The sequence below is a fragment of the Schistocerca nitens genome, chromosome 2 (assembly GCF_023898315.1).
Source record: "Schistocerca nitens isolate TAMUIC-IGC-003100 chromosome 2, iqSchNite1.1, whole genome shotgun sequence".
Lineage (NCBI taxonomy): Eukaryota > Metazoa > Arthropoda > Insecta > Orthoptera > Acrididae > Schistocerca > Schistocerca nitens.
This window is the reverse complement of record NC_064615.1, coordinates 834,323,934-834,351,930: the sequence shown is the minus strand read 5'-3', so window position 1 is coordinate 834,351,930 and position 27,997 is coordinate 834,323,934. Positions and strand designations below refer to the sequence as shown.

The window sequence follows — 27,997 nt, the reverse complement described above, 5'->3', positions numbered from 1 at the left end:
TCTATTTTCAGTAAGCTACCACAAGAATTCAAAAAATCTTAGCAGTAATCTACGCACTTTCAAATCAAAACTGAAGTTTCTTCATGGTCCACTCATTCTATTCTGTTGAGTTTTTTGAAAAATTAAGCCGATTCTTGTGTTATTCTGTTCACTGCATTTACTTAAACGTATGGCTTGACTTTTCTTGGGTTCACAAAAATTTCATTTTTATCTATTATTACTTTTATGTTGTAACTTCATGTACTGACATTCCATGACATTGGAGATTTGTTCCTTGATTTGATCCTACAGAACTCGATGTGTAAATAAATAAAGTAGAAAAGAGTGAGCAAGTAGAAAAATATGTGTATAACCTTACCATATTGGGTTCACATATCTCCAACAAAATGAGTTGCACCCCCACCCCAAAACAAGAAGACACCTAGGTTACAAAATAAGCTCCATGGCAGACAACAATGCAAGACCCCTCATCTTATACACAATACAGATAAGAACCAAACATGTAACATGTCAGAAGTGTATAAAATAATATGTACTGAATGTGATAAAATTTATGTTGGGTAAATAGGGAGAAACTTCCAAACAAGACTTAGAGGACATGTTAATGTTAATGAAGCAAATCCTTCAACATTCAGTGCTCATTTAAGAGAATACAAGCATACTGCTAATGACATTAGCAAGGACATCACCATTGTCCATAAAGCAGAAAATGGCAGGTTACTGAATATTCTACAAGAAACCGAAATATATATCCAAATAACAAAACAACCAGACAACATACTTAATGAACAAAGTTACAGAATAAGACGTATATATAAAATTTCAAGTGTTTTAACCAAATAATTTTGATTTGGAATCTATGTCCTACACGAAAAACTGTCTAATTTGATATGATATGCTGGATTGTTTCACAATATTATGTATTTTGTAGTGTCTATCTTCGTACACCAATTGTCAAAGAATTGTAAATTATGTAGATGAAAGGATATCACAGATACATATATTAATATGATCTTACAAATAACAAAAAAAGACTGCTGATTTAGACTCTGACTTCTCAGTCCCAACACTATACAACAGTTATGTTGAACATAATCAAGAATTGTCATTGACTAAAATTTGATAGCAGTAACATACATGACAACAAACATACTATGTGATAGGAGACATTTCAAATCGTATCACAACAATTGACATGCACGCCACTGCTCTCGAAGTACAAAATGCAAGTTATCTTATGAGGTGTGTTCAAAAAGTAAGGTGATTTCATATTCTGATGAAAAAATTTATTTATTCATCAATATTCATGTTGTCCCTTTCAAAGTATCCCCCTCAGATACAACACACTTGTGCCAACACTTCTTCCAACTCTCAAAGCACTTCTCATAAGCACTTCTCATAAGCACTTTTTGGTACAACCTTGAATAGTTCCAATTATGCAGTTTTTATTTCCTCAATCATTGAAAATCTTCATCCTTTCATAGGTCTCTTCAGTTTTGGAAACAGGAACAAGTTGCAAGGGGCCAAATCCGCTGAATATGGGGCTGAGGCATGATTGCCATGTTCTTTTCGGCCAAAAAATCTCTCAGAAGCAATGATGAATTAGCAGGTGCATTGTCGTAATGCAAAAGCCATAAACTGTTTTTCCACAATTCTGGACTATTTTGTTTCTTCTCACAAAAGGTGCATAGTGTCAAGGTAATACTCCTTGTTGACCATATGGCCTTGAGCAAAAATTCATTATGCGCTGCGCCACAGTAATTTGGCGGGGGGGAAACAAACCCAGTGAGCAAAACTTTGACATTTGATCAAACTTGGCATGCTGTTTTTGGTCTTGGCTCTCTGGGATGCTTCCATTGGGACGATTGGGCTTTTGTTTCGATGCCATTACCATAAGCCCATGTTTTGTCACCAGTTATGACCCTTTTGAGCAAATCAGGATCATCATTGACATCATTTGAGAGCTCCTGAGCGACGCTCATGTGACGGTTTTTCTAATCAAAATTGAGAAGTTTTGGAACAAACTTTGCTGACACACGGCTCATCCCAAAACAGCCGAAAAAATTGCACGACACAAACTAACCGATACGCCAACATTCTCAGCAACTTCTCTTGAGAATTCGATGATTTTCGAAAACAATTTTCATCACACCTTTGATGTTATCATCTGTTGTTGATGTGCTGGGACGTCCAGAGTGAGGTTTATCATTGGCATCGTCTCGGCCTTATTGAAAGAGCTTTTACCACTTGTAAACCTTTTGTTTTTTGTTTTTTGTATTTATTACATAAAGCAGAGTCACCATATGTCACTGTCAATATTTCAAGTGTTTTACAGCACTTTCTTTCATTTTTCACACAAAATTGGATGCAAATTCTTTGCTCAATTGTTTATAATAATAAAAAATCACTGAGCACATTAAAACACGTCAAACCTTTCTATCTGTCAAAAACAAACTAATTATGCTGCACATTTGAAACTGTGAACATACGTTCAGGACATGTGTGTGGGGGGGGGGGGGAGGGGGGAGGGAAGGGAGGGGGCAGGGGGGGGGGGGAGGGAAGAAGATTGTGAATATACAGTGACTACAGAAATATTCCTCAACTGTCACTCTGCTTCTCAACACAAATTTAGAAATGAAATTCTTAAGTAATCTGCACACTCCATTTGATCTTTTCTCGTTTTGTGAACCTTGAATTGAGAAGGTTGTCAAATTGCCTGCATTATCACTCAGATTCATTTCTCTGCACTTATAATGTTATCTCTTTCACTCTTGATTAGGCTGCTTTTAGTGCTAAAGGACTTACGTGCATCATTTAATTGCCTGAAACAATCACTTATTGACAAAATTATTTAATTGGATAGATAAAAAATCTTATCACCAAGTGGTGGCAAAACATACATAAAAGACTGTTGTGATTGGCAAGCTTTGGGAGCCAGGAACTCCTTCAGGCAGAAGGGTTGAAGGGGAAGGAAGAAGGGTAAAGGAAAAGGGCTAGAGAGGTCTAGGAAAACGACTAGATTTCGGGAAAGTCACCCAGACCCAGGGGTCAGGGGAGACTTACCGTACGGGATGAGAAGGAAAGGAAAGCTTTCCTTCTCATCCCGTTAATTTTTTCCATCTTTATATGTTTAACATTTCTTGGAAATCCTTGTTGAACATGCACCTTTGTTTAAAATTATACATTGGCAAAGAGTTGAATCCAGGCCAAACATGGATAGATGAAATCTACATTTAACATTCAAAATTTTCTTTAAAAATCAGTTTTATTTTAGAGGAAAAGCTTTTAAAATGCTTCAGTGCAAGGAAACCTATACCTCCTGGCAGTCAGTGTGACAGAACGTTCAACTCGCCCTGAGACCACATGACAATCTTGTTTCTTGATGTTTTATAATTATGGTCCGTGAAGTTCAAAACTTAAACATCAATTACCCAATGCATAAAAATACGACTACAAGAATTTCCAAGAAATGTAAAACATATAAAGTTGAAAAAATTAACAGGATGAGAAGGAAAGCTTTCCTTTCCTTTCCTTTCTTTTCCTTCTCATCCCATATGGTAAGTCTCCCCTGACTTGTGGTTCTGGGTGACTTTACCAAAATCTACCCCTTTTCTTAGTCCTCTCCAGTTCTTTTCCTTCGCCCTTCTTCCTTCCCCTTCAACCCCTCTACCTGTAGAAGCAGCCACTGGCTCTGAAAGCTTGCTAATCACAATAGTTTTTTTATGTGTGTCTCCTGCCGCCACTTGGTTGAGTAGGTTTTTCATCTACCCACTAAATAATTTTATCAATAATTGATTGTTTTTGTTGTTATAGAAAGAAAGGTAAGATATGTAGGCAGTAACAGCAGCCTAGAGTTCCAAATTCACAGAATTGCTAGCATTATATTTTCAAAAATAATAAAGGGGGAGGGGGAGGGAGGGAGAGAGAGGGAGAGAGAGAGAGAGGGGGGGGAGAGAGAGAGAGAGAGAGAGAGAGAGAGAGAGAGAGAGAGAGAGAGAGAGAGAGAGTGGAGCAGTCGGGGGGGGGGGGGGGGGGTAACAGACAACGGAGAAAAGAATAGCAAGAACAAGGAAAGAAAAGCCATAGAAATTGCATAATTCTTTCCAAATGAAACAGTTCTGTTTAACTACCTCCCACAAATGTTCTGATAACTGTTCAGAGAAGTAGCAGTACTGCCAAGTTTCATACAAAAGAGTTATGCAGTCTAAATTACAATTAAGGAATATATGAGAAAGATGACATCAGCTCTGACCTCTACTTGTATGTAAGGACAAGGTGTGCAAGATGTGTTAGAAAAGTAATGTAATATATTTTTTTTAACCACAAATTTTATTTTTTATGTACAACAAGGTTGTTCCTTTCAGAAAAACTCCCTCTGGCAATTACACACCAGTGAGAACAATGTTTCAAGTTTTTATAATAGTTTTGAAAGGCTTCTGCCGAAATATCTATCAGCGCCTCAGTTCTGCTCCTCTGGATATTTCCCAAAAGCCCTTTCAAATGATTTTTTGGGTTTGAGGAATAAAAAGAAATCATATAGATTGGGACCCAGCATATAGGGAAGCTGAGGAACCACAGGAATGCTATTTTGCTTGCAGCACTGTTGACAGCTTTCAACAGTGAAATACAGATGTCTGTAGGTCAAAACAGTAGCCATCTATATAGCTCCAGCAATTCTGAGGTGCTACCACAGAGGTGTCAAAAAACTGTGTTACGTGACTGGTGGTGGCATGCATACACAGCTGCCACACACAGCCCGCTGCAACTGTCAGGGATCGTCATACACCAACTTTACTACAGTATTGCTCTGTGATGGGAGGCAGCATGTAAGTATTTGCAAAGCAGGGGTGTACACGTGTCTCATTTTTCCCTGAATCTTTCTATGACTATCTAATAAAAAGTTTAAGTGAGTATTTGTCCTGGAGGCACAAATTCATTGTGGACAACCCGCAGACTAAAAACAGAATTATTATTTTGAGTTTGCTGATTCTCACTTGGGATCTGGAGAGTTTGCAGTGTGCCACTCCTGGCGTTGGAATGTTGCCTCTGTAACGTATTCAGCAACATTCCCAATTAATATAATGTCAATGTTTGTTAACTGAAACAGCAGCCTACCATTAAATTTGATGTGACCAGGATCTAACTGTTAAGTGCCAATCGGATTTAGCTGCATCGGGAGTAATTCCTAATTAGAATGTGGTTGCTCAACAATGTTCAACACAATGATTAAAGAGTTTTGCAATAACCAATTCCAAGATGTTTTAAACAGTTTGACTGATATACTCAGATAAATCATAATTTTGAGGCAGATACAATTTTTGTCTCGCACTTCTAGTTAGGGTTAATCTCATCAAAGGTCAGAACGCTTGGTATTGTGTCACACACTGTAATAATGGTTAACACACACAATCCTCATTGCAATCCAGTGGGTGGCTGGCGTGAACACAAATATACGGCACACTGTAAACCTTTATAAAACACTGAACAGGGTGTATATACGGACAAGAAAGAGAGATTCCCCAATTTCCCAGTTAAAAATGCACTTTTTCTTGGCTGGACCTGCTATTGTGACTTATAAAAAGCTACGAAGAGGTTCTGGAGAATATTCCCTCTCCGTGTCACAAACGTGTAGATGACGTAAGTTCCTTTTAGCAGGTTTAGAATGATGGAAGACAAAGCTCAATAATGAAAACAGATGACAATGTGGAAAGAGTGAAGTATCTTAGGAGGCCAGACTGTTGGTCGATCAGTAGTGATTTAAATTTTGTGGTAAAAAAAGGGGGGGGGGGGTGAAGCATTTGTGCCTTGACTTTCTGAACTGCAATCAGAGGGAGGCTGTAAGGGATCTACAATCCCATAACCAATGATAATACACTATTTCCAGTATTATTACTTTTCTAACGTATGTTGTCCATCTCCTGGGTATAAAAACAGGCAAGATTATGTTAACTATTATTGGGAATTGTGAACTAGGAAGAAATATTTTGTATAGGGTATGATAATTATTTTAATAAATAGTCTATGATTCACAGCTGTTCCATAGTAACAAATTTCCTCCAAAAAACACCATTCAATTAATATTCAAATAATGGCAGAGTACGCAGAATGTCAACTTTTACAGAATGTATGAAAGTAATCTGTACAATAGATAACATACCCCGAGCCAACGATTACTGAACATAGCAGCAAAGAACTGCAGCCTTGCTGCTAACACACACTTATGTGCAGGTAGCTCCTGGCCATCTTCACACTTTATTTTCACATCAAACAAATCTTGATATTTGTTGTAGAATAGGCGGGGCCTCAGTGATGGTTGAATACTGTTTTTCATATGTATGTAACCAGCTTCATACCTGCATTCATGTAAAATACCCTTTAGTGATCATGTGCTTGCTTCTTGTATGATTGTAAGGAGCAGTGTGCAAAAAAGTCACAAACAATTTCAAAAATAAATGTTCATAGCAATTATTTAATATAAAACAATAACATCAGCCAAACCCAGATAACAGAATGAAGTGCATTATGTAAACCCTACATTTCCTATGTAGAATACTACAGTCATCACTATCAGAAATGAACTGAAAAGAAACTTAGGTGCAAGACTATTAAACTAGTCAGAACACAGAATCATCCCAATATCACACAACAGACAAGGAAGTCACGTAGTGTTACTTAGCACAAAAATTTCACAATATCAGATAACTAAAGGAAGTAATAAAGCCAACTGATTGTGGTAAAGGCAAATGGAAAGTAAAATGATAGTTTCCAACATGAGCACAGTTGGGGGGAAAAAGAAACAAGCAAGGAGATAAAGAAAGAAGTAAAGAATTTAAAAGGAATCAAGTAAGACAAAGAAGAGAGAGAGATATTCTGAGTATTAAAATATTCTGAGAATCTGTCAATTTTCCAACAATTGGTCCCAGAAAATAAAATATTATGTACAAGAGCATAAAAAACTTTCAATGTTAAAAGGCTGGATCAATGGTTCTCATGTGATAAAAGGCTGTTACTTCATAAAATGCACACAACTGGTCCACGAAAATGACTGGCACATAAACATTACATTTAGACTTAACAATACTTTAAAATTTATAACAGTATTATGAAATATTGCATTAGTAGACTTCCTAAATTACTAACACGTACAAAGGCGTGGTGGAAATTTCCCAGCCAAGCTCAGAAATGTCATTTACACAAATGAAAACTCTGGTACCTTTTTGTTAATTCGCCACTTTTTGTGACTTAGCACATTCAAATATTAAATTAACCTGGACAAATGTTTTACTTATATGACTTTTTATAGCGGTAATATTGTGTATATTTTATTAAACTGATAAAATGGAATATTGAATGTTGCAATGTACTTTATTTTGGATGATTTATTGCCAACAGAAATTCATCTTTAGTTGGTGAAAGTTAATAAGATCTCTGATATTAATTTTCAACAGTTCTGAGATGGACACATGATTTGGTATAGGGCCACACATCTCACAGATGGCAAATGAAAAGCCATTAGCCTATGAAATTTCATTTTCAAGGAATTAATTTAAAAGGTAAGCACACAGAAACTTTATTATACCTGGAACTTCCCTATTCTATAAAAATCTCTCTACCAAAAGACAAAGTTTCTCAGAAGCCAAAACCTCTACTCTCACTTTAAGACTTAATCCCACTTTTGTAATGTACTTCATTGCCAGTGGAAACCTATTTTAAAAATTCCCCCACAAGCAACTGCATGATGTGCCATTGTTACAATAAAGTCCCAGACATGTTGGCACACTAAATGGCAGTATTTCAAAAACTGCTCCTTTTCATCTATTAAATTGTATCTCAATGCCCCTTCATTTTATGCAGCTGAGACAAGTACAAAGTAATTGCTTTCACTTAAAAGACTGCTTACCGTACTTCTTGTAACTTCTGGTACAGCAGTAAAATTCCTAGCTTCTTAGATGCTTCCTGGGCTAGACGAACAGGATTCTGTCTCTTTTCTGAGTCTATTTGAATTTCTTCCTTTGTAGCTTTAATTTTCTTCTTTTGTTTATTTTCAGTATACACACTGAATGCTGAAGTATTTTCCATATCATTTACATCAAGCTCTTTGAATACATCATGGTGTCTTTGAGATACCCGGCAGCTGTTTTCTTTTGATTCTTGAATTGTTATCCTGAAACATATCAAAGAAATAAACATTATGCTAAAAATTAAAAAAAGCTAAGGGAACATACATTAATGTAAGGAGAATTATGTCCCTGGGTAAATTATTTGTAGTATGTTGATTACAGCTGAGAGTAACATGAAAGTACACTGGGTTAGATTGCCAGACAAATAGAAAAGCAATGGTTGAGTTTTGATGTTTTGGAATGGATGGTGTGTCAATATTGTTTTCCTGTCTCATATTTTCGGTCAGCACTCCCTCCATTGTTATAAATTTAGGGGATTGATAATAACTTTTGCTTGTATTTCTGCTAGAATTCATTTTACACTTGTTTTTGGAAGGCAAGTGATAAAAATGCTGAAAAACAGCATGTCCTGGGACGCGTAACCATGAGTAAGGTAACTTTGTTATAGAGCCTCTATAATTTAAAACCGAATATGATGCTTTGATGAGTTTTAGCATTTTTCACATTCAAAAGGCATTGTCAGAGGTGAAATAAATGTTAAGTGCCAAATAAAATTTTAAAACCTACTTGCACTCAAAACTTAACACTTAGATTTTTTATCTAATACTTACCCACGGCATGAAGAGACATATCAACTCACCATTTTTAAATACATATTTTTTCATAAAAATACTGTCAAAAGACAACTTAACATAAACTCTCTTAAATTATGTATGTAAATCTGTCTTTGGTGCAAGTGTAGTGAATCTTAAAAATATTTTGGTGCTTATGGTCAAGCAAATTTCACTGATGTAGTTAATTTCCAAACCACATATTACAGAGGGCAGCTGATCTCATACAACTGGTAACTGTGCACAACTTCAGACTGTTCTGTTAGGATAAGGAAAGATGGAAAGTTACACAAATGCCAAGCTAGCATTTGATAAAGTTAAAGCAGTGATTGTGAAACGAGGGAAAGGAGTCACAAAAAGCTCAGGTATAAGATTTGTTTAGCAGCTGGAAAGCAGAGGGGGGGGGGGGGGTTATCTGTGGCAGATATGCAGCAGTAAGCGTAACTGTATCATAACAGTACTTGTATGTACATTGAATACTAAGGAGAACAAACTCCATATTATGAGAAAATTGGACAACTGCATATAAATATAATGTGTCTAAACAAGCAGCTGGTGTAAATGATAACTAAAGAAGCTGCAATATTTTTCCCAGTGGCAGCTTTCCTGCTAATTTTACTGAGTGAATTTATGACTTGTGTGTGTCAGATATAGAATGCAGCAGTTAACTGCTAATACACTCTACAGCATTAGTTTTGGCAACTATTTCTACATGTTAATGTATGCTTTTCTTTGTCATTCATACCTTAAAGTTCCTTCATAACATGATCAGAAATTATAACATGAGAACGAAGTGTGTATGCGATCATTTTGGCACTTTTACTAACATGCTAACTAAAGACTAAAATTACGTTTCAATTTTTGTGAACGTGAGAATGAGAATTTCAAGGTATTCATCTTATGGGTGTTTAAATGGAACCCAAATCTTTGTAGACAATCATACTATCCTGAAACTCAAGTCCAAACATGGATTGGATTGCAGCCATGCCCTTTAAAAAGAACCATCCTGGCATTTGCCTGGAACGATTTAGGGAAATCACGGAAAACCTAAATCAGGATGGCCGGATGAGGGATTAAACAGTCGTCCTGCCAAATATGAGTCCAGTGTGCTAACCACTGCACCACCTCAATTGGTTTGGTCCATGCATTGATCATCTGCAAAGGTTTGACCTCCATTTACACTCCCACAAGACCGAGTATAGTATGATTCAACAAGTTGCTGGAGCAGCTCCAATCAATGAGAAGATGCAAGAATGGAGACTTCCTTGGTACAGACACAGTATATTGGCACCGCCCAGCTCAGTCATAAGCTCAGTCCTTCATCTCATTGTCAAAGGCCAAAGACACCATGGAAAGACTAAAATACAGTGGCTGGACACTATAAATGCCGATCTCAGATCAAGAAGGCTAAATCAATGGGAAGCATTAGGTCTTGTGAAATGATGTGCACTGGCCCAAAAAGTTTCCCTGTTCCAACAAAAGGGCAGTGGGAGGGGAGGAGGGGAGGAGGGAGGGGGAGGGGGAGGGGGGGAGGAGGAGGAGGAGGAGGAGGAGGAGGACAAGAGTGAAGCAAACCTTGCTTTCCATGAAGTTCCAAGAGCAACCAGACACTTTTTTCAATAATAAACACAGTGGAGATCAGGGTGATGGAGGAAAAGTGCTGTAAAATTAGCAAAAGCTTAGGGTGTGTAGTAGATGATGGTTACAGTAAGTGCTCTTACAACTAGCAATACTGTGAAACAGACTACAGAATGTGTTGTGAGTGGAACTGCATGGGAATAAGCCTGTTAACCTCAAACTGCCAATATTTTAAAATGATAAACCTTGTCATTGCAAAGACTAATTTCAGGAGTTAATAAATGTAATGCATGACCATACAACAGCATAACTTGAAAATACTCTTCCCTGGTAGCTGCACATATGAATGCGCCCTTTTCCATATGCGAGACACCACGTTTCTCTTCAATTTTATAATTTGGTTATCTTTAAATGTCCATGCACTTTTTTCCACAAAATGTGACTAAATCATTACACAGTAAGACTAAATCCATCTACTCCTCGTTTATCCTATGACTAGAAGGTATTATCTTTCTGCTTAGTAGCCTACATGCTACCATGTTTGATATGTTACATACTTATTATGCAAAGAAGAAATTACTTGATAAGCTACATATAAAACTTAAATTTTTCATAAAACAATGAAGATTAATCATGGTGAGCCAATAGAGTAACTTACTCTACACTGCAAGGACCTGGCTTCAGGAGATCACAATCTGAAGTATACAAGAACTGCAATATTTGTTCAAATATTTCAGGACGAATGTTCTTAATCTTCACATGAGGCACATTATTTTCATTATCATCATTTGACTTTTCTTGTTTTATCATGTGCAGCAATGTATCACTGGACAGAGCCACTATGTACTGATGTGCTGGAAACTCCCGAACACCCACCTGTAAACAACCAAAATACATGTAAGTGGAATAAAAGTTTACATATTAATGTTTGTGCTGCTATCTGAAAACAAAACAATAATAATAAATGAACACCCAACAAATAATGAAAGCAACTTTTCCACAGAAACCCAAACACATGTAATCCCTACCAGTACCAAGATTTCAACAGTGAACTATAGGAGCCTCAATTAAAATAACTAAAAATTGTAACACCATTAGCCACTAAGATAGAAAAGGAAATCAGTGGAACTACAACACATGTTTAACTTTTTAGTCACTCAACATTACTTAAACTTATCAGGTGCAATAAGATCTACAAATTTTCATTACCACTTATTTTCAATTCTATTAATAAGAGAATTATCCACACAAAATTTGATCATCAGTTCCACTAATGAGAAGAAGCCAAAATATTTCTGTTTTGAAACCAAACAGTCCCACAAGATGCACCAAAGGGGAAAAAAATTTTGTTTTTAACAACAACAAAAAAATCATTTTAGAATATATTCTGTAAAGCAAAAGCTATTAGAATCAATTCTCACACACAACTTTGGTAATAAATATTAAAATACTTACAGTTACACGTTGCAATCAATATGACTGCTTGTTATCGGTTTGACTTACTTACAGTTGAATCTGGATGATCACCATTTATCAATCAATTTCTGTATTTATTTGTCATTCAAATGAAGAAAATGAATTCTCTTAGTAAGTGACCATTGACAAATGGTGTCATAGCTTTTAATGCTTTCTTCACAGTAAAAAATTGACACTGTTTTCTCTATGGGACAGGTCTTGCATCTAGGTCTATTACTGGGATGTGAGAAATGGGGCAAGATGTTGGGGGCAGGGGTTGTGTAAGGGTGGACGAGGATATTGTGTAGGTTCGGTGGGCAGCGGTATACCACTGTGGAAAGGGTAGGAAGGATAGTGGATACAACATTTCTTATTTCAGGGCACGACAAGATGTAGTCAAAACCCTGGCAGAGAATGTAATTCAGTTGCCCCAGTCCTGGGTGGTACTGAGTTACGGGGGAATGCTCCTCTGTGGCTGAACGATGGGACTTTGAGAGGTGTTGGGTGATGAAATATAAGATGCGGGAGGTCTGTTTTTGTACAAGGTTGGGAGGATAATTACAGTCTGCAAAGGCCTCAGTGAGACCCTCAAGATATTTCGAGAGGGACCACTCACCACTACAGATGCGACAGCCACAGGTGGCTAGGCTGTATGGATGGAACTTCTTGGTATGGAATGGGCAGCAGCTGTGGAAGTATTGCTGGTGGTTGGTAGATTTGATATGGACAGAGGTACTGATATAGCCATCTTTGAGGTGGAGGTCAGCATCAAGGAAGGTGGCTTGATGGGTTGAGTAGGACCAGGTGATGTTAATGGGGAAGAAGATGTTGAGGTTCTGGAGGAATATGGATAGGGTGTCCTCAACCTCAAGCCAGATCACAAAGATGTCTCAGTGAATCTGAACCAGGTGAGGGGTTTGGGATTCTGAGTGTTTAGGAAGGATTCCTCAAGATGGCCCACGAACAGGTTTGCATAGGATGGTGCCATGCAGGTGGCCCATAGCCATACCCCAGATTTGTTTGTAGGTAATGCCTTCAAAGGAGAAGTAATTGTGGATGAGCATATAGTTGGTCTTGGAAACTAGGGAGGAGGTGGTTTGGAATCTAGTGTTCAATAGCGGTGAGGCCACGGGCATAATGCATGTTAGTGTAAAGGGAGGTGGCATCAATTGTAATGATGTAATGAGCAGGGCACCAAGTGGTAAAGCAACAGGAACTGTGGAGAGTCAGTGGAGGAAATGGTAGGTATCTTTTGTATAGGAGGGTAGGTTGCAGGTGGACTCTGGGGAGAGGTTCTGGGATGGGCCTAAGGGTTTGAGGAGAGATTTGAGATCCAACTGGATTTCTGGAATGGGGTCACTGTGGCAGAGTTTGTAGGTGGATGAATCTGACAGCTGGCAGAGTCCCTCTGCAAGGCAATCCTTGCATTGAAAACAACAGTGGTGGAGCTCTGTCAGCAGGTAGCATTATAAGGTTGGGATCATTTTTCAGGTGGCAGATTTCAGATCTTTCTGCAGAAGTATGGTTAGCTCGCATGTTGAGGGATTTCGTGAACTATGGTGAGGCAAGGCTCGAAGATAATGAAATTCTGGAAAGTTAACAGGGGCTGATTTGGAGTTGGATCTCGATTTTTACGTACACTCCCAGCAGCATTTCACTGTCCCCCACCCCTATCCTGCTATACTTCCCCCTCCTTGCCCCAACCTCCTCCTCACCCCCCACCCAGTTCCCTCTCCCATAATGCATTGCTGCCCGCAGTCTGGCTACAGCTGCCAGAGACTGCAGTCGTGTGTGTGTGTGTGTGAGAGAGAGAGAGAGAGAGAGAGAGAGAGAGAGAGAGAGAGAGAGAGAACAGCCTTGCTGGCAGAAAGCTGTTTCTCACATTCTTTTAGTTGTGCCTTTCTGTGACTTAGCATCTCCACTATATGGTGAGTAGTAAATATCCTTTTCACTACATGGTTATGTTCCATCCTGGATTTTCGATTGTTTGGTTTTGGACTGCACCTTCATTGTAGATAAAATTTTGAAGGCTATGTAAAGCTCTTCCACCTATTGGAACTTCACGATACTGGAGGTGCAGAAGCGAGAATATTCCACCAGATTCTACAACAAATTCCACATATTTTCAACTGAAATTGCCCGGGGAGGGGGAATGTGTTCCAATTCTTGTTGAGCGCCCCTTTAGTTCTCATACAGTGAGTACCCCTTCATGTCGAATGTTTTGATAGTGAAGTGAATTGTCTAAATGGCAGCTGTGAGAGGAAAAAGAAAGTGTGGGGGTGATTTACACACAAAATGGTAACGTGAGTAGGGGCAACATGGCAATGAAAGGCATAGTAGGTAGGGAATGAGAGCACTACTGTATGATCTCTTAAGATTATCATTCATATTATAAGCCTTCCCTGCTAGCTAGAAGTCAGGCAGGGAAAAGGAGAGGGGGGGCAGGGGAGGGGGGGGGGGTTACAGTTGAATACAGTTAACATTCATCAAAGCTTGAGCCATAAGAGAGAGGAAGGATGGCTGCTAAATGTAAATGTAAATATTGTGTTACTGATATACTTCGTAAAGGTGTCAACAACACCCAAAGTAGATTTGCCTCCAGCAGTAATGTTGTAAATGAGTAAGTGTGATTGTTTGCTAACACTCTGGTTATTGGTACGTTTAATGTAAACCACTATACAGGGGGGTGTCTGTCGTGAGAGTCTTCAGGTACATTTTGTGTGGTTTTTTGGCAGATGTTTGTAATTTTGGTTTTGCAACATGTAGCTGAAGTCAGCCGAAGCAAATACTTCCCATCCCATTTTTCAAGTGATGCCCCATGTTGATGGAAAGCATCGGTTTGTTTCCTTTTAAAAATCAAATGATTTTTAAAGCAGAATCTGTGGGCCTCTTTGATAGTGTTATCAAATTAGTCTAGCCTAATATTTGTTTTACTGATATGTATTAACAGGGACAGTAAAAAACAAAGAATAAATAGCACTGTTGCACGGTGGTGGTGCAGGCCAGGTGTAGCGATTCAAGATTTTCTGCGTAAATTCTAGAACCACTCGGCCTTCCAACATCTCGAATACACAATATTTTAGATGTGAGTGGGCAAAAGGAACACTATCTACTGCATGCCACCTGTCTGTGTGTGCAGGTCTGAAGTTTGTCGTGAGAAGACTTCAGACACGGCAGTCGAACAGCACCAACAAGTACTGGTCGGTCGGTCGGTCCATGGAAGGCGTAGTGAAAGCACACAGAAGAATCAAGGAAATTCTGTGTTATTCTGTGCTGTTTTTTAATGGTGGCTACTGTTAGTGATAAAAGAACAGTTGAGTTGAGAAAGACTTAAGTAACTCTTTAGCACAGACTTGGTAGAGGCAAAACATGTTTATGATTTCTGTGGCTGTTAAACCAACTCTGTTGTAAAAGTATCTTAATTGTGTCTAATGTGAGATGACATAGGAGACTTACAAGAAGGTTGGTTGGTTTGTGGGATTAAAGGGACCAGACTGCTACGGTCATCGGTACCTTGTTCCAAAAAACTATAACCACCCAAAGAGAGAGGAAAAAAAAAAAAAAAAAAACTAACAACAGGAAAGACGGCAGACGACACAGGACTAGAAATACTCCGACAAAGAACAGACAAAACAAATTAAAATCACACTGAGTGTGACGGTGGTTGGCCGACCATAGAGAAAAAAGGGAAAAGCCAACCACCGAGAAACACATTTAAAAAGCAGACTAAAATCGTAGGCCATAGGCCAGAATCAACACAAAAACACACACATTTAGATTAAGCGATAAAATCCCCCTGCCCGAATAAAACTCAAAACTAAGTGCGCTATGGCAGAGTCATCAGTTAAAAGTGCAGGGAGCGTATCAGGCAGCGCAAAAGTCTGCCTGAGCACAGTTAAAAGGGCGCACTCCAACAGAATATGGACCACCGTCAAGGACGCCCCACAACGACAATGAGGTGGATCCTCACGACACAGTAAATAACTGTGCGTCAGTCGGGTGTGGCCAATGCGGAGCCGACAAAGGACGACTGAGTCCCTGCGGGTGGCTCACATGGATGACCGCCAAACAGTCGTCGTCTCCTTGATACTACGGAGTTTGTTTGGCACGGGTAGGTTGCACCATTCAGTGTCCCAGAAATCGAAAACTTTGCGGCGTAATAGTGCCCGCAAATCAGTCGCCGGGAGGCCAATCTCCAGAGGTGGTTGACTGGTGGCCTCTTTCGCCAGGTGGTCAACATTCTCATTGCCGGGTATCCCAACATTGCCTGGGGTCCACACAAAGACCACAGAGTGGCCGCTACGTGCAAGAGTATGCAGGGACTCATGGATAGCCATCACCAGACGAGAACGAGGGAAACACTGGTCGAGAGCTCGTAAACTGCTCAGGGAATTGCTACAGATAACGAAGGACTCACCTGAGCAGGAGCGGATATACTCCAGGGCACGAAAGATGGCGACCAGCTCAGCAGTGTAAACGCTGCAGCCATCCAGCAAGGAACGTTGTTCGGAATGGTCCCCTAGAGTTAGCGCATAATCGACACGACCAGCAACCATCGAAACGTCAGTGTATACAACGCCAGAGCCCTGATACATGGCCAGGATGGAATAAAAGCGGCGGCGGAAGGCCTCTGGAGGGACTGAGTCCTTCGGGCCCTGTGCCAAGTCGAGCCGAAGGCAAGGGCGAGGAACACACCGTGGGGGTGTCCGCAAAGTGGCCCGGAAAGGAGGTGGAACAGTGAAAACCGTAAGCCCGGAGAGAAGCTCTTTGACGCGGAGCGCGATCATACAACCTGACCGGGGCTGACGTTCTGGCAGATGGACGATCGATTGCGGGAACAGGAGACGATAGTTTGGATGCCCGGGCAAGCTGAAAACATGGGCAGCATAAGCGGCCAGTAAATGTTGGCACCTCAATCGCAGTGGAGGGACACCTGCCTCCACAAGTATGCTGTCCACAGGGCTGGTGCGGAAGGCACCAGTGGCAAGTCGGATCCCGCTGTGCAGTATTGGGTCCAGCACCCACAACACAGATGGTGATGCTGAGCCATAAGCTAGGCTCCCATAATCCAGACGAGACTGGATTAACGCCTGGTAGAGCCGTAGGAGAGTAGATCGGTCAGCACCCCACCTGGTGTGGCTAAGGCTACGCAGAGCATTTAGATGCCGCCAACACATCCGTTTAAGCTGACGAATATGAGGCAGCCAAATCAACCGGGTATCAAAAACTACACCCAAAAACCTATGCGTCTCAACCACAGCAAGAAGTTCGCCATCAAGATAAAGCTGCGGCTCCGGGTGGACAGTGCGTCGCCGGCAGAAATGCATAACGTGGGTCTTGGCAGCCGAAAACGGAAACCCAAGCGCTACAGCCCAAGACTGCGCCTTACGGATAGCGCCCTGTAGCTGACGTTCAGCAGCTGCAATGCCAATAGAGTTGTAGTAAAGGCAGAAGTCGTCAGCATACAGTGACGCTTGGACAGACGTCCCCACCGCTGCAGCGAGCCCGTTAATGGCTATTAAAAACAGGCAGACACTTAAAACAGATCCCTGGGGCACACCGTTGTCCTGGACTCGGGAGGAACTATGAGAGGCCGTGACTTGCACCCGGAAGGTACGATACGACAGAAAATTGCGGATAAAGATCAGCAGAGGGCCCCGAAGACCCCATCCATGAAGCGTAGAAAGGATGTGATGACACCATGTCGTATCGTACGCCTTCCGCATGTCGAAAAAGACGGCGACCAGGTGCTGACGGCGGGCAAAGGCAGTACGGATGGCCGACTCCAGGCCCACCAGATTGTCGGCGGCGGAGCAGCCTTTACGGAACCCACCCTGAGATGGAGCCAGAAGGCCCCTTGACTCCAGTACCCAGTTCAACTGCCGGCTCACCATCCGTTCAAGCAACTTGCAAAGAACATTCGTGAGGCTAATGGGACAGTAGCTGTCCACCTCCAAAGGGTTCTTCCCAGGTTTCATTGCGACGGAAACTCACCCTTGACCCAAATGCGGTTGTAAAGGTCGAGGAGCTGTCGCTGGCAGTCCACTGAAAGGTGTTTCAGCATCTGACAGTGGATGCGATCTGGCCCAGGAGCGGTATCAGGGCAAGCGGCAAGCACACTGTGAAATTCCAACTCACTGAATGGAGCAATGTAGGATTCAGAATGGTGGGTGCGAAAAGAAAGGCTCCGACGGTCCATCCGCTCTTTAATGGGGCGGAAGGGCAATGGGTAATTGGAAGAAGCGGAACTCAGAGCAAAATGCTCTGCCAAGCTGTTGGCAATTTTGTCGGAGTCTGTACAAACTGCTCCATTCATTGAGAGCGCAGGAACGCTGACAGGGGTCAGATAGCCATAGAGGCGTCGGATCTTGGCCCAGACCTGCGATGGAGAGACATGGAGGCCAATGATGGACACATACCGCTCCCAGCACTCCTGCTTGCTTTGGCGGATAAGGCGGCAGGCTCGCGCACGCAGATGTTTGAAGGCGATAAGGTTTCCGATGCAGGGATGTCACTTGTGACGCTGGAGCGCCCGCCGGCGATCTTCAATCGCTTCAGCGATCTCAGGCGACCACCAAGGCACAGTCCGCCGCCGAGGGGACCCAGAAGAACGGGGAATGGCAGATTCGGCGGCAGTAACGATGTCGGTGGTGACCGATTGAACCACCGCATCAATGTCATCACTAGAGAGAGGCTCAATAGCAGCAGTGGAGGAAAACAAGTCCCAGTCAGCCTTATTCATGGCCCACCTGCAAGGCCGCCCAGAAGACTGTCGCTGTGGCAGTGACAGAAAGATCGGAAAGTGGTCACTACCACACAGGTTGTCATGCACACTCCAGTCAACAGATGGTAAGAGGCTAGGGCTGCAAATCGAAAGGTCGATGGCGGAGTACATGCCATGCGCCACACTGAAGTGTGTGAAGGAACCATCACTTAAAAGCGAAAGATCGAGCTGTGGCAATAAATGCTCAATGGTGGCACCTTGACCTGTCGCCACCGACCCACCCCACAGAGGGTTATGGGCGTTGAAGTCGCCCAGTAACAGGAAAGGGGGCGGCTATTGGGCTATCAGCGCAGCCAAGACATGCTGCGCAACATCATCATCCGGTGGAAGGTAAAGACTGCAGACGGTAACAGCCTGTGGCATCCACACTCTAACAGCGACAGCCTCTAAATGTGTTTGTAGGGGTACAGACTCGCTGTGAAGAGAGTTAAGGACATATATGCAGACGCCACTAGACACCCTTTCATAAGCTGCCCGGTTCTTATAATAACCCCGATAGCCACGGAGGGCGGGGGTTCGCATTGCTGGAAACCAAGTTTCCTGAATAGCAATGCAGAAGAAAGGGTGAAGGCTGATAAGTTGTCAGAGCTCAGCTAGATGGTGGAAAAAAACCGATGCAGTTCCACTGGAGTATGAAATTGACCATGGCTGAGAAGGCGTGAAGTGACTAGGAAGGCAATTTACGCCGCTTGTTCACTCGCTGCCACCAATTCAGAACCCGCACGAGGGACATCCATGGAGTCTGTGGGACCGGCGAGATCCAGGTCTTCAGCAGACGCCAGAATCTCGACCTCGTCCTCAGACGCAGAGCTTGTAGGAAGCAGTGGGACGGGTGCCACCGCAATGTCGTTGGTCTTGGGGACTTTCTTCTTTTTCAGCTTCTCCCGCTGTGCCTTCGGTGGTTCAGGCTTCATGGGCTTCACTGGGTCAGTCTCAGGGACGGACGATGACCGCGAGGCCCTACGACCAGGGACTGGTGGTTGTTTCAGCTTCTAGCGGGTGTCCGCGTATCCACTGGTCGGAACTTGCGAAGGGAGGTCCCCAAGGGACCCCTTCCTGGTGAGAAAAGCCGAAGAAGTCTTACGCTTCTCCGGCTGGGAAGGGGGAACTGATGTCCCCGATGGTTTGGGGGGTGTTGCTCCTGAAGTAGATGGAGCAGGAGCAACAGGGAGTGAAGTGACCCCCACAACCAAGGGGGCCGGTAAAGTCTGACATAGCTGAGAGGCAACTGTACGTGACGACAAGGAAGTGGATCGTACCGGTGTTGCAGCAGCGGCATAACTTGTTGGCATTGGCACAGGATGTAACCGCTCATATTTCCGCCTAGCCTCGGGGTAGGTCAGGCGGTCCAGGGTCTTATATGCCATTATCTTCCTTTCTTTCTGGAATATCCTACAGTCCGGCGAGCAGGGGGAATGGTGTTCTCCGCAGTTAACACAGATAGGAGGCGGGGCACATGGAGTATTGGGATGCGAAGGACGTCCACAATCTCTACACGTGATGCTGGAAGTACAGCGAGATGACATGTGGCCGAACTTCCAGCATTTAAAACACCGCATTGGAGGAGGGATATATGGTTTCACATCACATCAGTAAACCATCACCTTGACCTTTTCGGGTAAGACATCACCCTCGAAGGCCAAGATGAAGGCACCGGTGGCCACCTGATTATCCCTCGGACCCCGATGGACGCGCGCGGACGAAGTGAACACCTCGTGGTTCTAGGTTGGTGCGTAGTTCATGGTCGGACTGTAGAAGAAGATCCCTGTGGAAGGTAATACCCTAGACCATGTTTAAACTTTTATGGGGATTGATGGTGACGGAAACATCCCCCAACTTGTCGCAAGTGAGCAACCTCCGTGACTGTGCAGAGGATGCTGTTTTGATGAGAACTGACCCAGAGCGCATTTTGGACAAGCCCTCCACCTCCCCGAACTTGTCCTCTAAATGCTCCGCAAAAAACTGAGGCTTGGTTGGCATAAAAGATTCACCATCAACCCGCGTACAGACAAGGTACCGGGGTGAATAATCTCCACTGCTGTCTGTAGCCATGCGTTCCTCCCATGGAGTGGCCAGGGAGGGAAATGATCTCTGAGCATATTTCTTCCCATTGAGGTTAGACCTCGATCGCTTAGAGACTGCTGGTGGAGGCCCACCAGCGAGAGATGATGTACCACGCTTCACTGCGGGTCATCCGCCCTGATGCCACCCACTCCGACCAGGGGCTCTCCCCACGGGCGCCACCCAGCCACAGCAAAGACCACCTGGCAGGATGGTCTTTGCCGGGAGTCCCGATGCCCCAAAGGGATAGGCATCTACTCCTCGGCATACGTGGGGAGGTAGCAGCTCAGGCATCAGCAGTGCGATCCCTGTTTAGTCAGGGGGCTACCACCAAGAGGGTACATGACAACCCCACCACAACGGACTGGCTACCGTGCTGGATGTTGGGTGTCGAAAGATCCATGTGCATCACGAGGCCAAAGATGGAAGTGCACAATGGAGGGAATGTATGCTACCCGGAACACACTGCAGCCAATGTGGCCGGAAGCTCGATGGAAGTCCAACTCCATGACAATATCGGGTGTGCCAGATCTTAGGGCAAGATGGATACATAATACACCACGTAAGGCGTCCTTCCCCAAATGGTACGCACGAACAGAAAATTTTGAAAAGTAGTGGTCAAACCCCTTAGGGGACCATCACATTAAGGCCGAAACGTTTGAGACTCCTTTTAGTCACCCCTTATGACAGGCAGGAATACCGCGGGCCTATTCTTACCCCCGAACCCGCAGGGGGGCTTACAAGAAGTTGAATATTTATGTGAGAAATGATAATTTTGTTCTTTGTGGAAGCTGAAATATACCGAGAATGAACTAAAAGTGTTCTTCGAGTACCTACTTATTTCATGAGTAGAGAGAGTGTCTTATATGTTCCTTTAACTAGCAACATTCTTCGGAGAAGAATGTTTTTAGAGACTTATGTAGTCTGCTACCCAGAGAAGATCGGCTGTTAATACCAAGTAAGTTGAATTGTGTAAAAGAAGTGGGAAGGTTGCAATACAACTTCTCACATTCTTGTCATCAAAAACGTTAGACAGGGCAGTGATGTCATTGCTCGAATACTCGTTATTCATCATTTTTTACTGTCCCTGTTAAAGTATCTCATCAAATTAAATTAAATTAGAACAGCCAACTAGTCAAAAAGGTCTTTGAAGGTTGGAACAGTCAAATCTGCTAACAGGCATACAATAAGAAAACAATTGAATCTGTGAGTTGGAGGCGTCATGTCCAGTTTTTTTCTGCATTATGTTTATCAGTGATATCTAACCTTTCCCCCCCATGAACCATGGACCTTGCTGTTGGTGGGGAGGCTTGCGTGCCTCAGCGATACAGATGGCCGTACCGTAGGTGCAACCACAACAGAGGGCTATCTGTTGAGAGGCCAGACAAACATGTGGTTCCTGAAGAGGGGCAAGCAGCCTTTTCAGTAGTTGCAGGGGCAACAGTCTGGATGATTGACTGATCTGGCCTTGTAACATTAACCAAAACGGCCTTGCTGTGCTGGTACTGCAAACGGCTGAAAGCAAGGGGAAACTACAGCCGTAATTTTTCCCGAGGAAATGCAGCTTTACTGCATGATTAAATGATGATGGCGTCCTCTTGGGTAAAATAGTCCCCCATTCGGATCTCCGAGCGGGGACTACTCAGGAGGACGTCGTTATCAGGAGAAAGAAAACTGGCGTTCTACGGATCGGAGCGTGGAATGTCAGATCCCTTAATCGGGCAGGTAGGTTAGAAAATTTAAAAAGGGAAATGGATAGGTTAAAGTTAGATATAGTGGGAATTAGTGAAGTTTGGTGGCAGGAGGAACAAGACTTTTGGTCAGGTGATTACAGGGTTATAAGTACAAAATCAAATAGGGGTACTGCAGGAGTAGGTTTAATAGTGAATAAAAAATAGGAGTGTGGGTTAGCTACTACAAACAGCATAGCGAACACATTATTGTGGCGAAGATAGACACAAAGCCCATGCCTACTACAGTAGTACAAGTTTATATGCCAACTAGCTCTGCAGATGATGAAGAAATAGATGAAATGTATGACGAGATAAAAGAAATTATTCAGGTAGTGAAGGGAGACGAAAATTTAATAGTCGTGGGTGACTGGAATTCGTCAGTAGGAAAAGGGAGAGAAGGAAACATAGTAGGTGAATATGGATTGGGGGGAAGGAATGAAAGAGGAAGCTGTCTGGTAGAATTTTGCACAGAGCATAACTTAATCATAGCTAACACTTGGTTCAAGAATCATAAAAGAAGGTTGTATACCTGGAAGAATCCTGGAGATACTAAAAGGTATCAGATAGATTATATAATGGTAAGACAGAGATTTAGGAACCAGGTTTTAAATTGTAAGACATTTCCTGGGGCAGATGTGGATTCTCACCACAATCTATTGGTTATGAACTGCAGATTGAAACTGAAGAAACTGCAAAAAGGTGGGAATTTAAGGAGATGGGACCTGGATAAACTGAAAGAACCAGAGGTTGTAGAGTGTTTCAGGGAGAGCATAAGGGAACAATTGACAGGAATGGGGGAAAGAAATACAGTAGAAGAAGAATGGGTAGCTCTGAGGGACGAAGTAGTGAAGGCAGCAGACGATCAAGTAGGTAAAAAGACGAGGACTAATAGAAATCCTTGGGTAACAGAAGAAATATTGAATTTAATTGATGAAAGGAGAAAATATAAAAATGCAGCAAATGAAGCTGACAAAAAGGAATACAAACGTCTCAAAAATGATATCGACAGGAAGTGCAAAATGGCTAAGCAGGGATGGCTAGAGAACAAATGTAAGGATGTAGAGGCTTATCTCACTAGGGGTAAGATAGATACTGCCTACAGGAAAATTAAAGAGACCTTTGGAGAGAAGAGAACCACTTGTATGAATATCAAGAGCTCAGATGGCAGAAAGGCAGAAAGGTGGAAGGAGTATATAGAGGGTTTATACAAGGGCGATGTACTTGAGGACAATATTATGGAAATGGAAGAGGATGTAGATGAGGATGAAATGGGAGATACGATACTGCGTGAAGAGTTTGACAGAGCACTGAAAGACCTGAGTCGAAACAAGGCCCCGGGAGTAGACAACATTCCATTAGAACTACTGATTGCCTCGGGAGAGCCAGTCATGACAAAACTCTACCATCTGGTGAGCACGATGTATGAGACAGGCGAAATACCCACAGACTTCAAGAAGAATATAATAATTCCAATCCCAAAGAAAGCAGGTGTTGACAGATGTGAAAATTACCGAACTATCAGTTTAATAAGTCACAGCTGCAAAATACTAACGCGAATTCTTTAAAGATGAATGGAAAAACTGGTAGAAGCCGACCTCGGGGAAGATCAGTTTGGATTCCGTAGAAATGTTGGAACACGTGAGGCAATACTGACCTTACGATTTATCTTAGAAGAAAGATTAAGAAAAGGCAAACCTACGTTTCTAGCATTTGTAGACTTAGAGAAAGCTTTTGACAATGTTAACTGGAATACTCTCTTTCAAATTCTGAAGGTGGCAGGGGTAAAATACAGGGAGCGAAAGGCTATTTACAATTTGTACAGGAACCAGATGGCAGTTATAAGAGTCGAGGGGCATGAAAGGGAAGCAGTGGTTGGGAAAGGAGTGAGACAGGGTTGTAGCCTCTCCCCGATGTTATTCAATCTGTATATTGAGCAAGCAGTAAAGGAAACAAAAGAAAAATTCGGAGTAGGTATTAAAATTCATGGAGAAGAAGTAAAAACTTTGAGGTTCGCCGATGACATTGTAATTCTGTCAGAGACAGCGAAGGACTTGGAAGTGTGGTGTCACTGCCAGACACCACACTTGCTAGGTGGTAGCTTAAATCGGCCGTGGTCCATTAGTACATGTCAGACCCGCATGTCGCCACTGTGTGATCGTAGACCGAGCGCCACCACACGGCAGGTCTCGAGAGACGTACTGGCACTCGCCCCAGTTGTACGACGACGTTGCTAGCGACTATACTGACGAAGCCTTTGCTCTCATTTGCCGAGAGACAATTAGAATAGCCTTCAGCTAAGTTAATGGCTACGACTTAGCAAGGTGCCAATTGTAACAGTGCATGTATCTTACGAGTCTCATTTGTATAGTCAAGAGAGATGTATCACAAGGATTGATTAAAAGTTAAGTATATTCCAAAGCTACGTATTTTCTTTATAGCAGTCATAACTTATCCTGTTCCAGACTTGACGCCAGTCGTGTGTGTACGCGTGCTTTTCGGCTTCCTTCTCAGTGTGGCATGACTAGCTTGTTACGCCACAACAGGAAGAGCAGTTGAACGGAATGGACAGTGTCTTTAAAGGTGGATATAAGATGAACATCAACAAAAGCAAAACGAGGATAATGGAATGTAGTCAAATTAAGTCGGGTGATGTTGAGGGAATTAGATTAGGAAATGAGACACTTAAAGTAGTAAAGGAGTTTTGCTATTTAGGGAGTAAAATAACTGATGATGGTCGAAGTAGAGAGGATATCAAATGTAGACTGGCAATGGCAAGGAAAGCGTTTCTCAAGAACAGAAATTTGTTAACATCGAGTATAGATTTAAGTGTCAGGAAGTCGTTTCTGAAAGTATTTGTATGGAGTGTAGCCTTGTATGGAAGTGAAACATGGATGATAACTAGTTTAGACAAGAAGAGAATAGAAGCTTTCAAAATGTGGTGCTACAGAAGAATGCTGAAGATTAGATGGGTAGATCACGTAGCTAATGAGGAGGTATTGAATAGGATTGGGGAGAAGAGAAGTTTGTGGCACAACTTGACTAGAAGAAGGGATCGGTTGGTAGGACATCTTTTGAGGCATCAAGGGATCACAAATTTAGCATTGGAGGGCTGCGTGGAGGGTAAAAATCGTAGAGGGAGACCAAGAGATGAATACACTAAGTAGATTCAGAAGGATTTAGGTTGCAGTAGGTACTGGGAGATGAAGAAGCTTGCATAGGATAGAGTAGCATGGAGAGCTGCATCAAACCAGTCTCAGGACTGAAGACCACAGCAACAACAACATCTAACCTTTACATCTGTATGTATCATTTGGTTTAACAACGGGTCATATCCCACCAACAGAAGTGATAATTAGATAGCTATTGAGTTAGAGAAGAGGCCATGTCCAGATAAATAAATGTATGGTGGACCTACTCCAATAAGAAAACAAGCAACTAAATGACAAAGAAAATTCTACATTCATGCATAACAAGAAGAAATGATTTTATAACAATAACTGCCAGTCACCACTGAAGAACAGACAAGATATAAATGAAGCAAACCCATTTCGATTGTGGTCTCATTCTGGGTGCAGTACGAATAAACCTTTACTCTCATAGCACAGTTGCTTCATCAACATAGTCAGGTTTGAAAAAGAATCATTGCAGTAGATTCAAACAGGATTACTGACCACACTCAATGGCTACAGTATGTTGTAATGGTATATATTGTTTCACCCTGGGGCCAATGCAACATAGCAACTCCACAACACCTTGCTTAGACCCGTGGCATAGTAACAGTTTTATGGTGTCGTGAAAAATTTACTTTGAGTCATGAGGCCTTTTCCAGCTCGCCAATTCAATTATAAAAGCTAAACTGGTAATTTTTTCAAGCCAAGAGGTCTGTATTCACCAATTACCAATGCATGATAAATCAGTCAGCCAGAACACACAGATTGTGTTCTGAGAAATATTCTGGCCAATAGGTGGACAGATTGCCTTGAATATAATAATAAAATGTGCAACACAAAAATATCCCCCAATGTTCTATGTTATGTCTTCAGTCAGACTGACTTACTTGCAAAATCTGGAATTGCACAAAGTTTAAATGCTTACAAAGGAAAGATCTCACGTAGCTAAATAATTCAGGGACCAAACTCAATAACAGATATAAATTTAAATTGGTGTAATGGCATAAAAGTATTTCAAAATGGAGTCCAAATCCGGAAAATTAATGACATCTATTCTCTGGGTATCAAGTTAGGACACTGAAAAGATCTGAACACTACAGTGTGAACTGCCAGTAATGTGCAACATAAGAATAAGAAAGTACAAGCATTCTGATCTGAATGTTCCATCAGTTCAGTCAATTGAGGTTATATTGCAATCTATTTGAAAACAATTTTTGTAACACTGCAGTTTCAAAACTAAAACTTCCAGATATTGAATATAAAGCACAATAAAAATTTGGGGGGAATTTTTCCATCTCTTAGATTATTTAAATTCTGGAAAGGTAAACTGCTCATACACCTTACCACACCGTACCTCACTAAGTAATACATTAGTACTGACCTGAAATATGACATCATGAATAAGATCTTCAGAATGGGCAGTCTGTAATAAATTGAGCATTTGCTCTTTCATTTCATTGGTTGTAACTTGGGGACATTCTAATAAAGCTGCTTTTGGGTGTACCTGAAAAATCAGAAATGACAAATATCATGTTCAGTGCAAGGAAGGGACTAGGGGAAGGAAGGAAGGAAAACACACACACACACACACACACACACACACACACACACACAGTGTTTCAAAAGTGATGGTGAATATTATTCAGGGAAAAGACAAGAATGATCATTTGAAACTGGACCAAAACAAGGAAAAAAATGTCTAGTAAAAATGTGCTGTAAAATACATACCTTAAAAATTATGAGCACTTGTTTATTAGACGAGTTGTGTTTCAAAGTAGTGAAGATGAAAAAGTGCTCATAGCTCTTAAGGTATGCATTTTAGAACAAATGTTTACTAGACTTTTTTCTTGTTTTGGTCCATACTACCACTTCCCAAAATATGGAAAGCAAAGAGCTTGCAGTAAAAGAGATTTGTTCCACAGTGTCTGAGATCAAGAACTGCTCTTAAGGTATGCGCTTTGGAGTCCAAGTTTACTCGACTTTGTTTTGGATGATCATTCCTGCCACATCCCTGAATATTGACCATCACTTCTGAAACACCCTGTATAAATTTTGTCCTGGTATCAAAATAAAATTTTGTATAAAAGCTTAGCAAAATAGTATGCTGTGAGCAGCACACTAATATGTTCTTAGGGGTAGTTAATGGATTAATTTTTAAATCTAACATTCAGTGTTTTCTTTAAAAATCAGTTTTATTTTAGAGGAAAAGCTTTTAAAATGCTTCAGTGTAAGGAAACCTACACCTCCTGGCAATCCGTGTGATAGAATGTTTAACTCATCCTAAGACCACATGACAATCTTATTTTTTGTTGTTTTATAATTATAGTCATGAAGTTCAAAACTTAAATACCAATCACCCAAAGCATTCCAATATGACTCTCAAAACATGTAAAGAAAAATGACTTTGAACGTCTTTAGTGCCCTAAAGTATGGTCAGCTTTTTGACAGGTGGCGTGGCCTTGTGGTAGCGCCTTCATTACTCTGT

General features: G+C 41.9%; 1 protein-coding gene across 1 annotated transcript in view; it reads right to left on the bottom strand.

Moving 5' to 3' along the window:
* LOC126237103 (inhibitor of Bruton tyrosine kinase) overlaps window positions 1-27,997 on the bottom strand; it is a 125,950-nt gene that overhangs the window by 42,755 nt on the left and 55,198 nt on the right. Inside the window, exons 9-12 of the mRNA XM_049946915.1 lie at window positions 26,894-27,016; window positions 10,968-11,185; window positions 7,901-8,164; window positions 6,158-6,353 (exon numbers count right to left, since the gene is read on the bottom strand). Coding sequence (XP_049802872.1) covers window positions 6,158-6,353; window positions 7,901-8,164; window positions 10,968-11,185; window positions 26,894-27,016 — 801 coding nt within the window. The remainder of the gene's footprint in view (window positions 1-6,157; window positions 6,354-7,900; window positions 8,165-10,967; window positions 11,186-26,893; window positions 27,017-27,997) is intronic.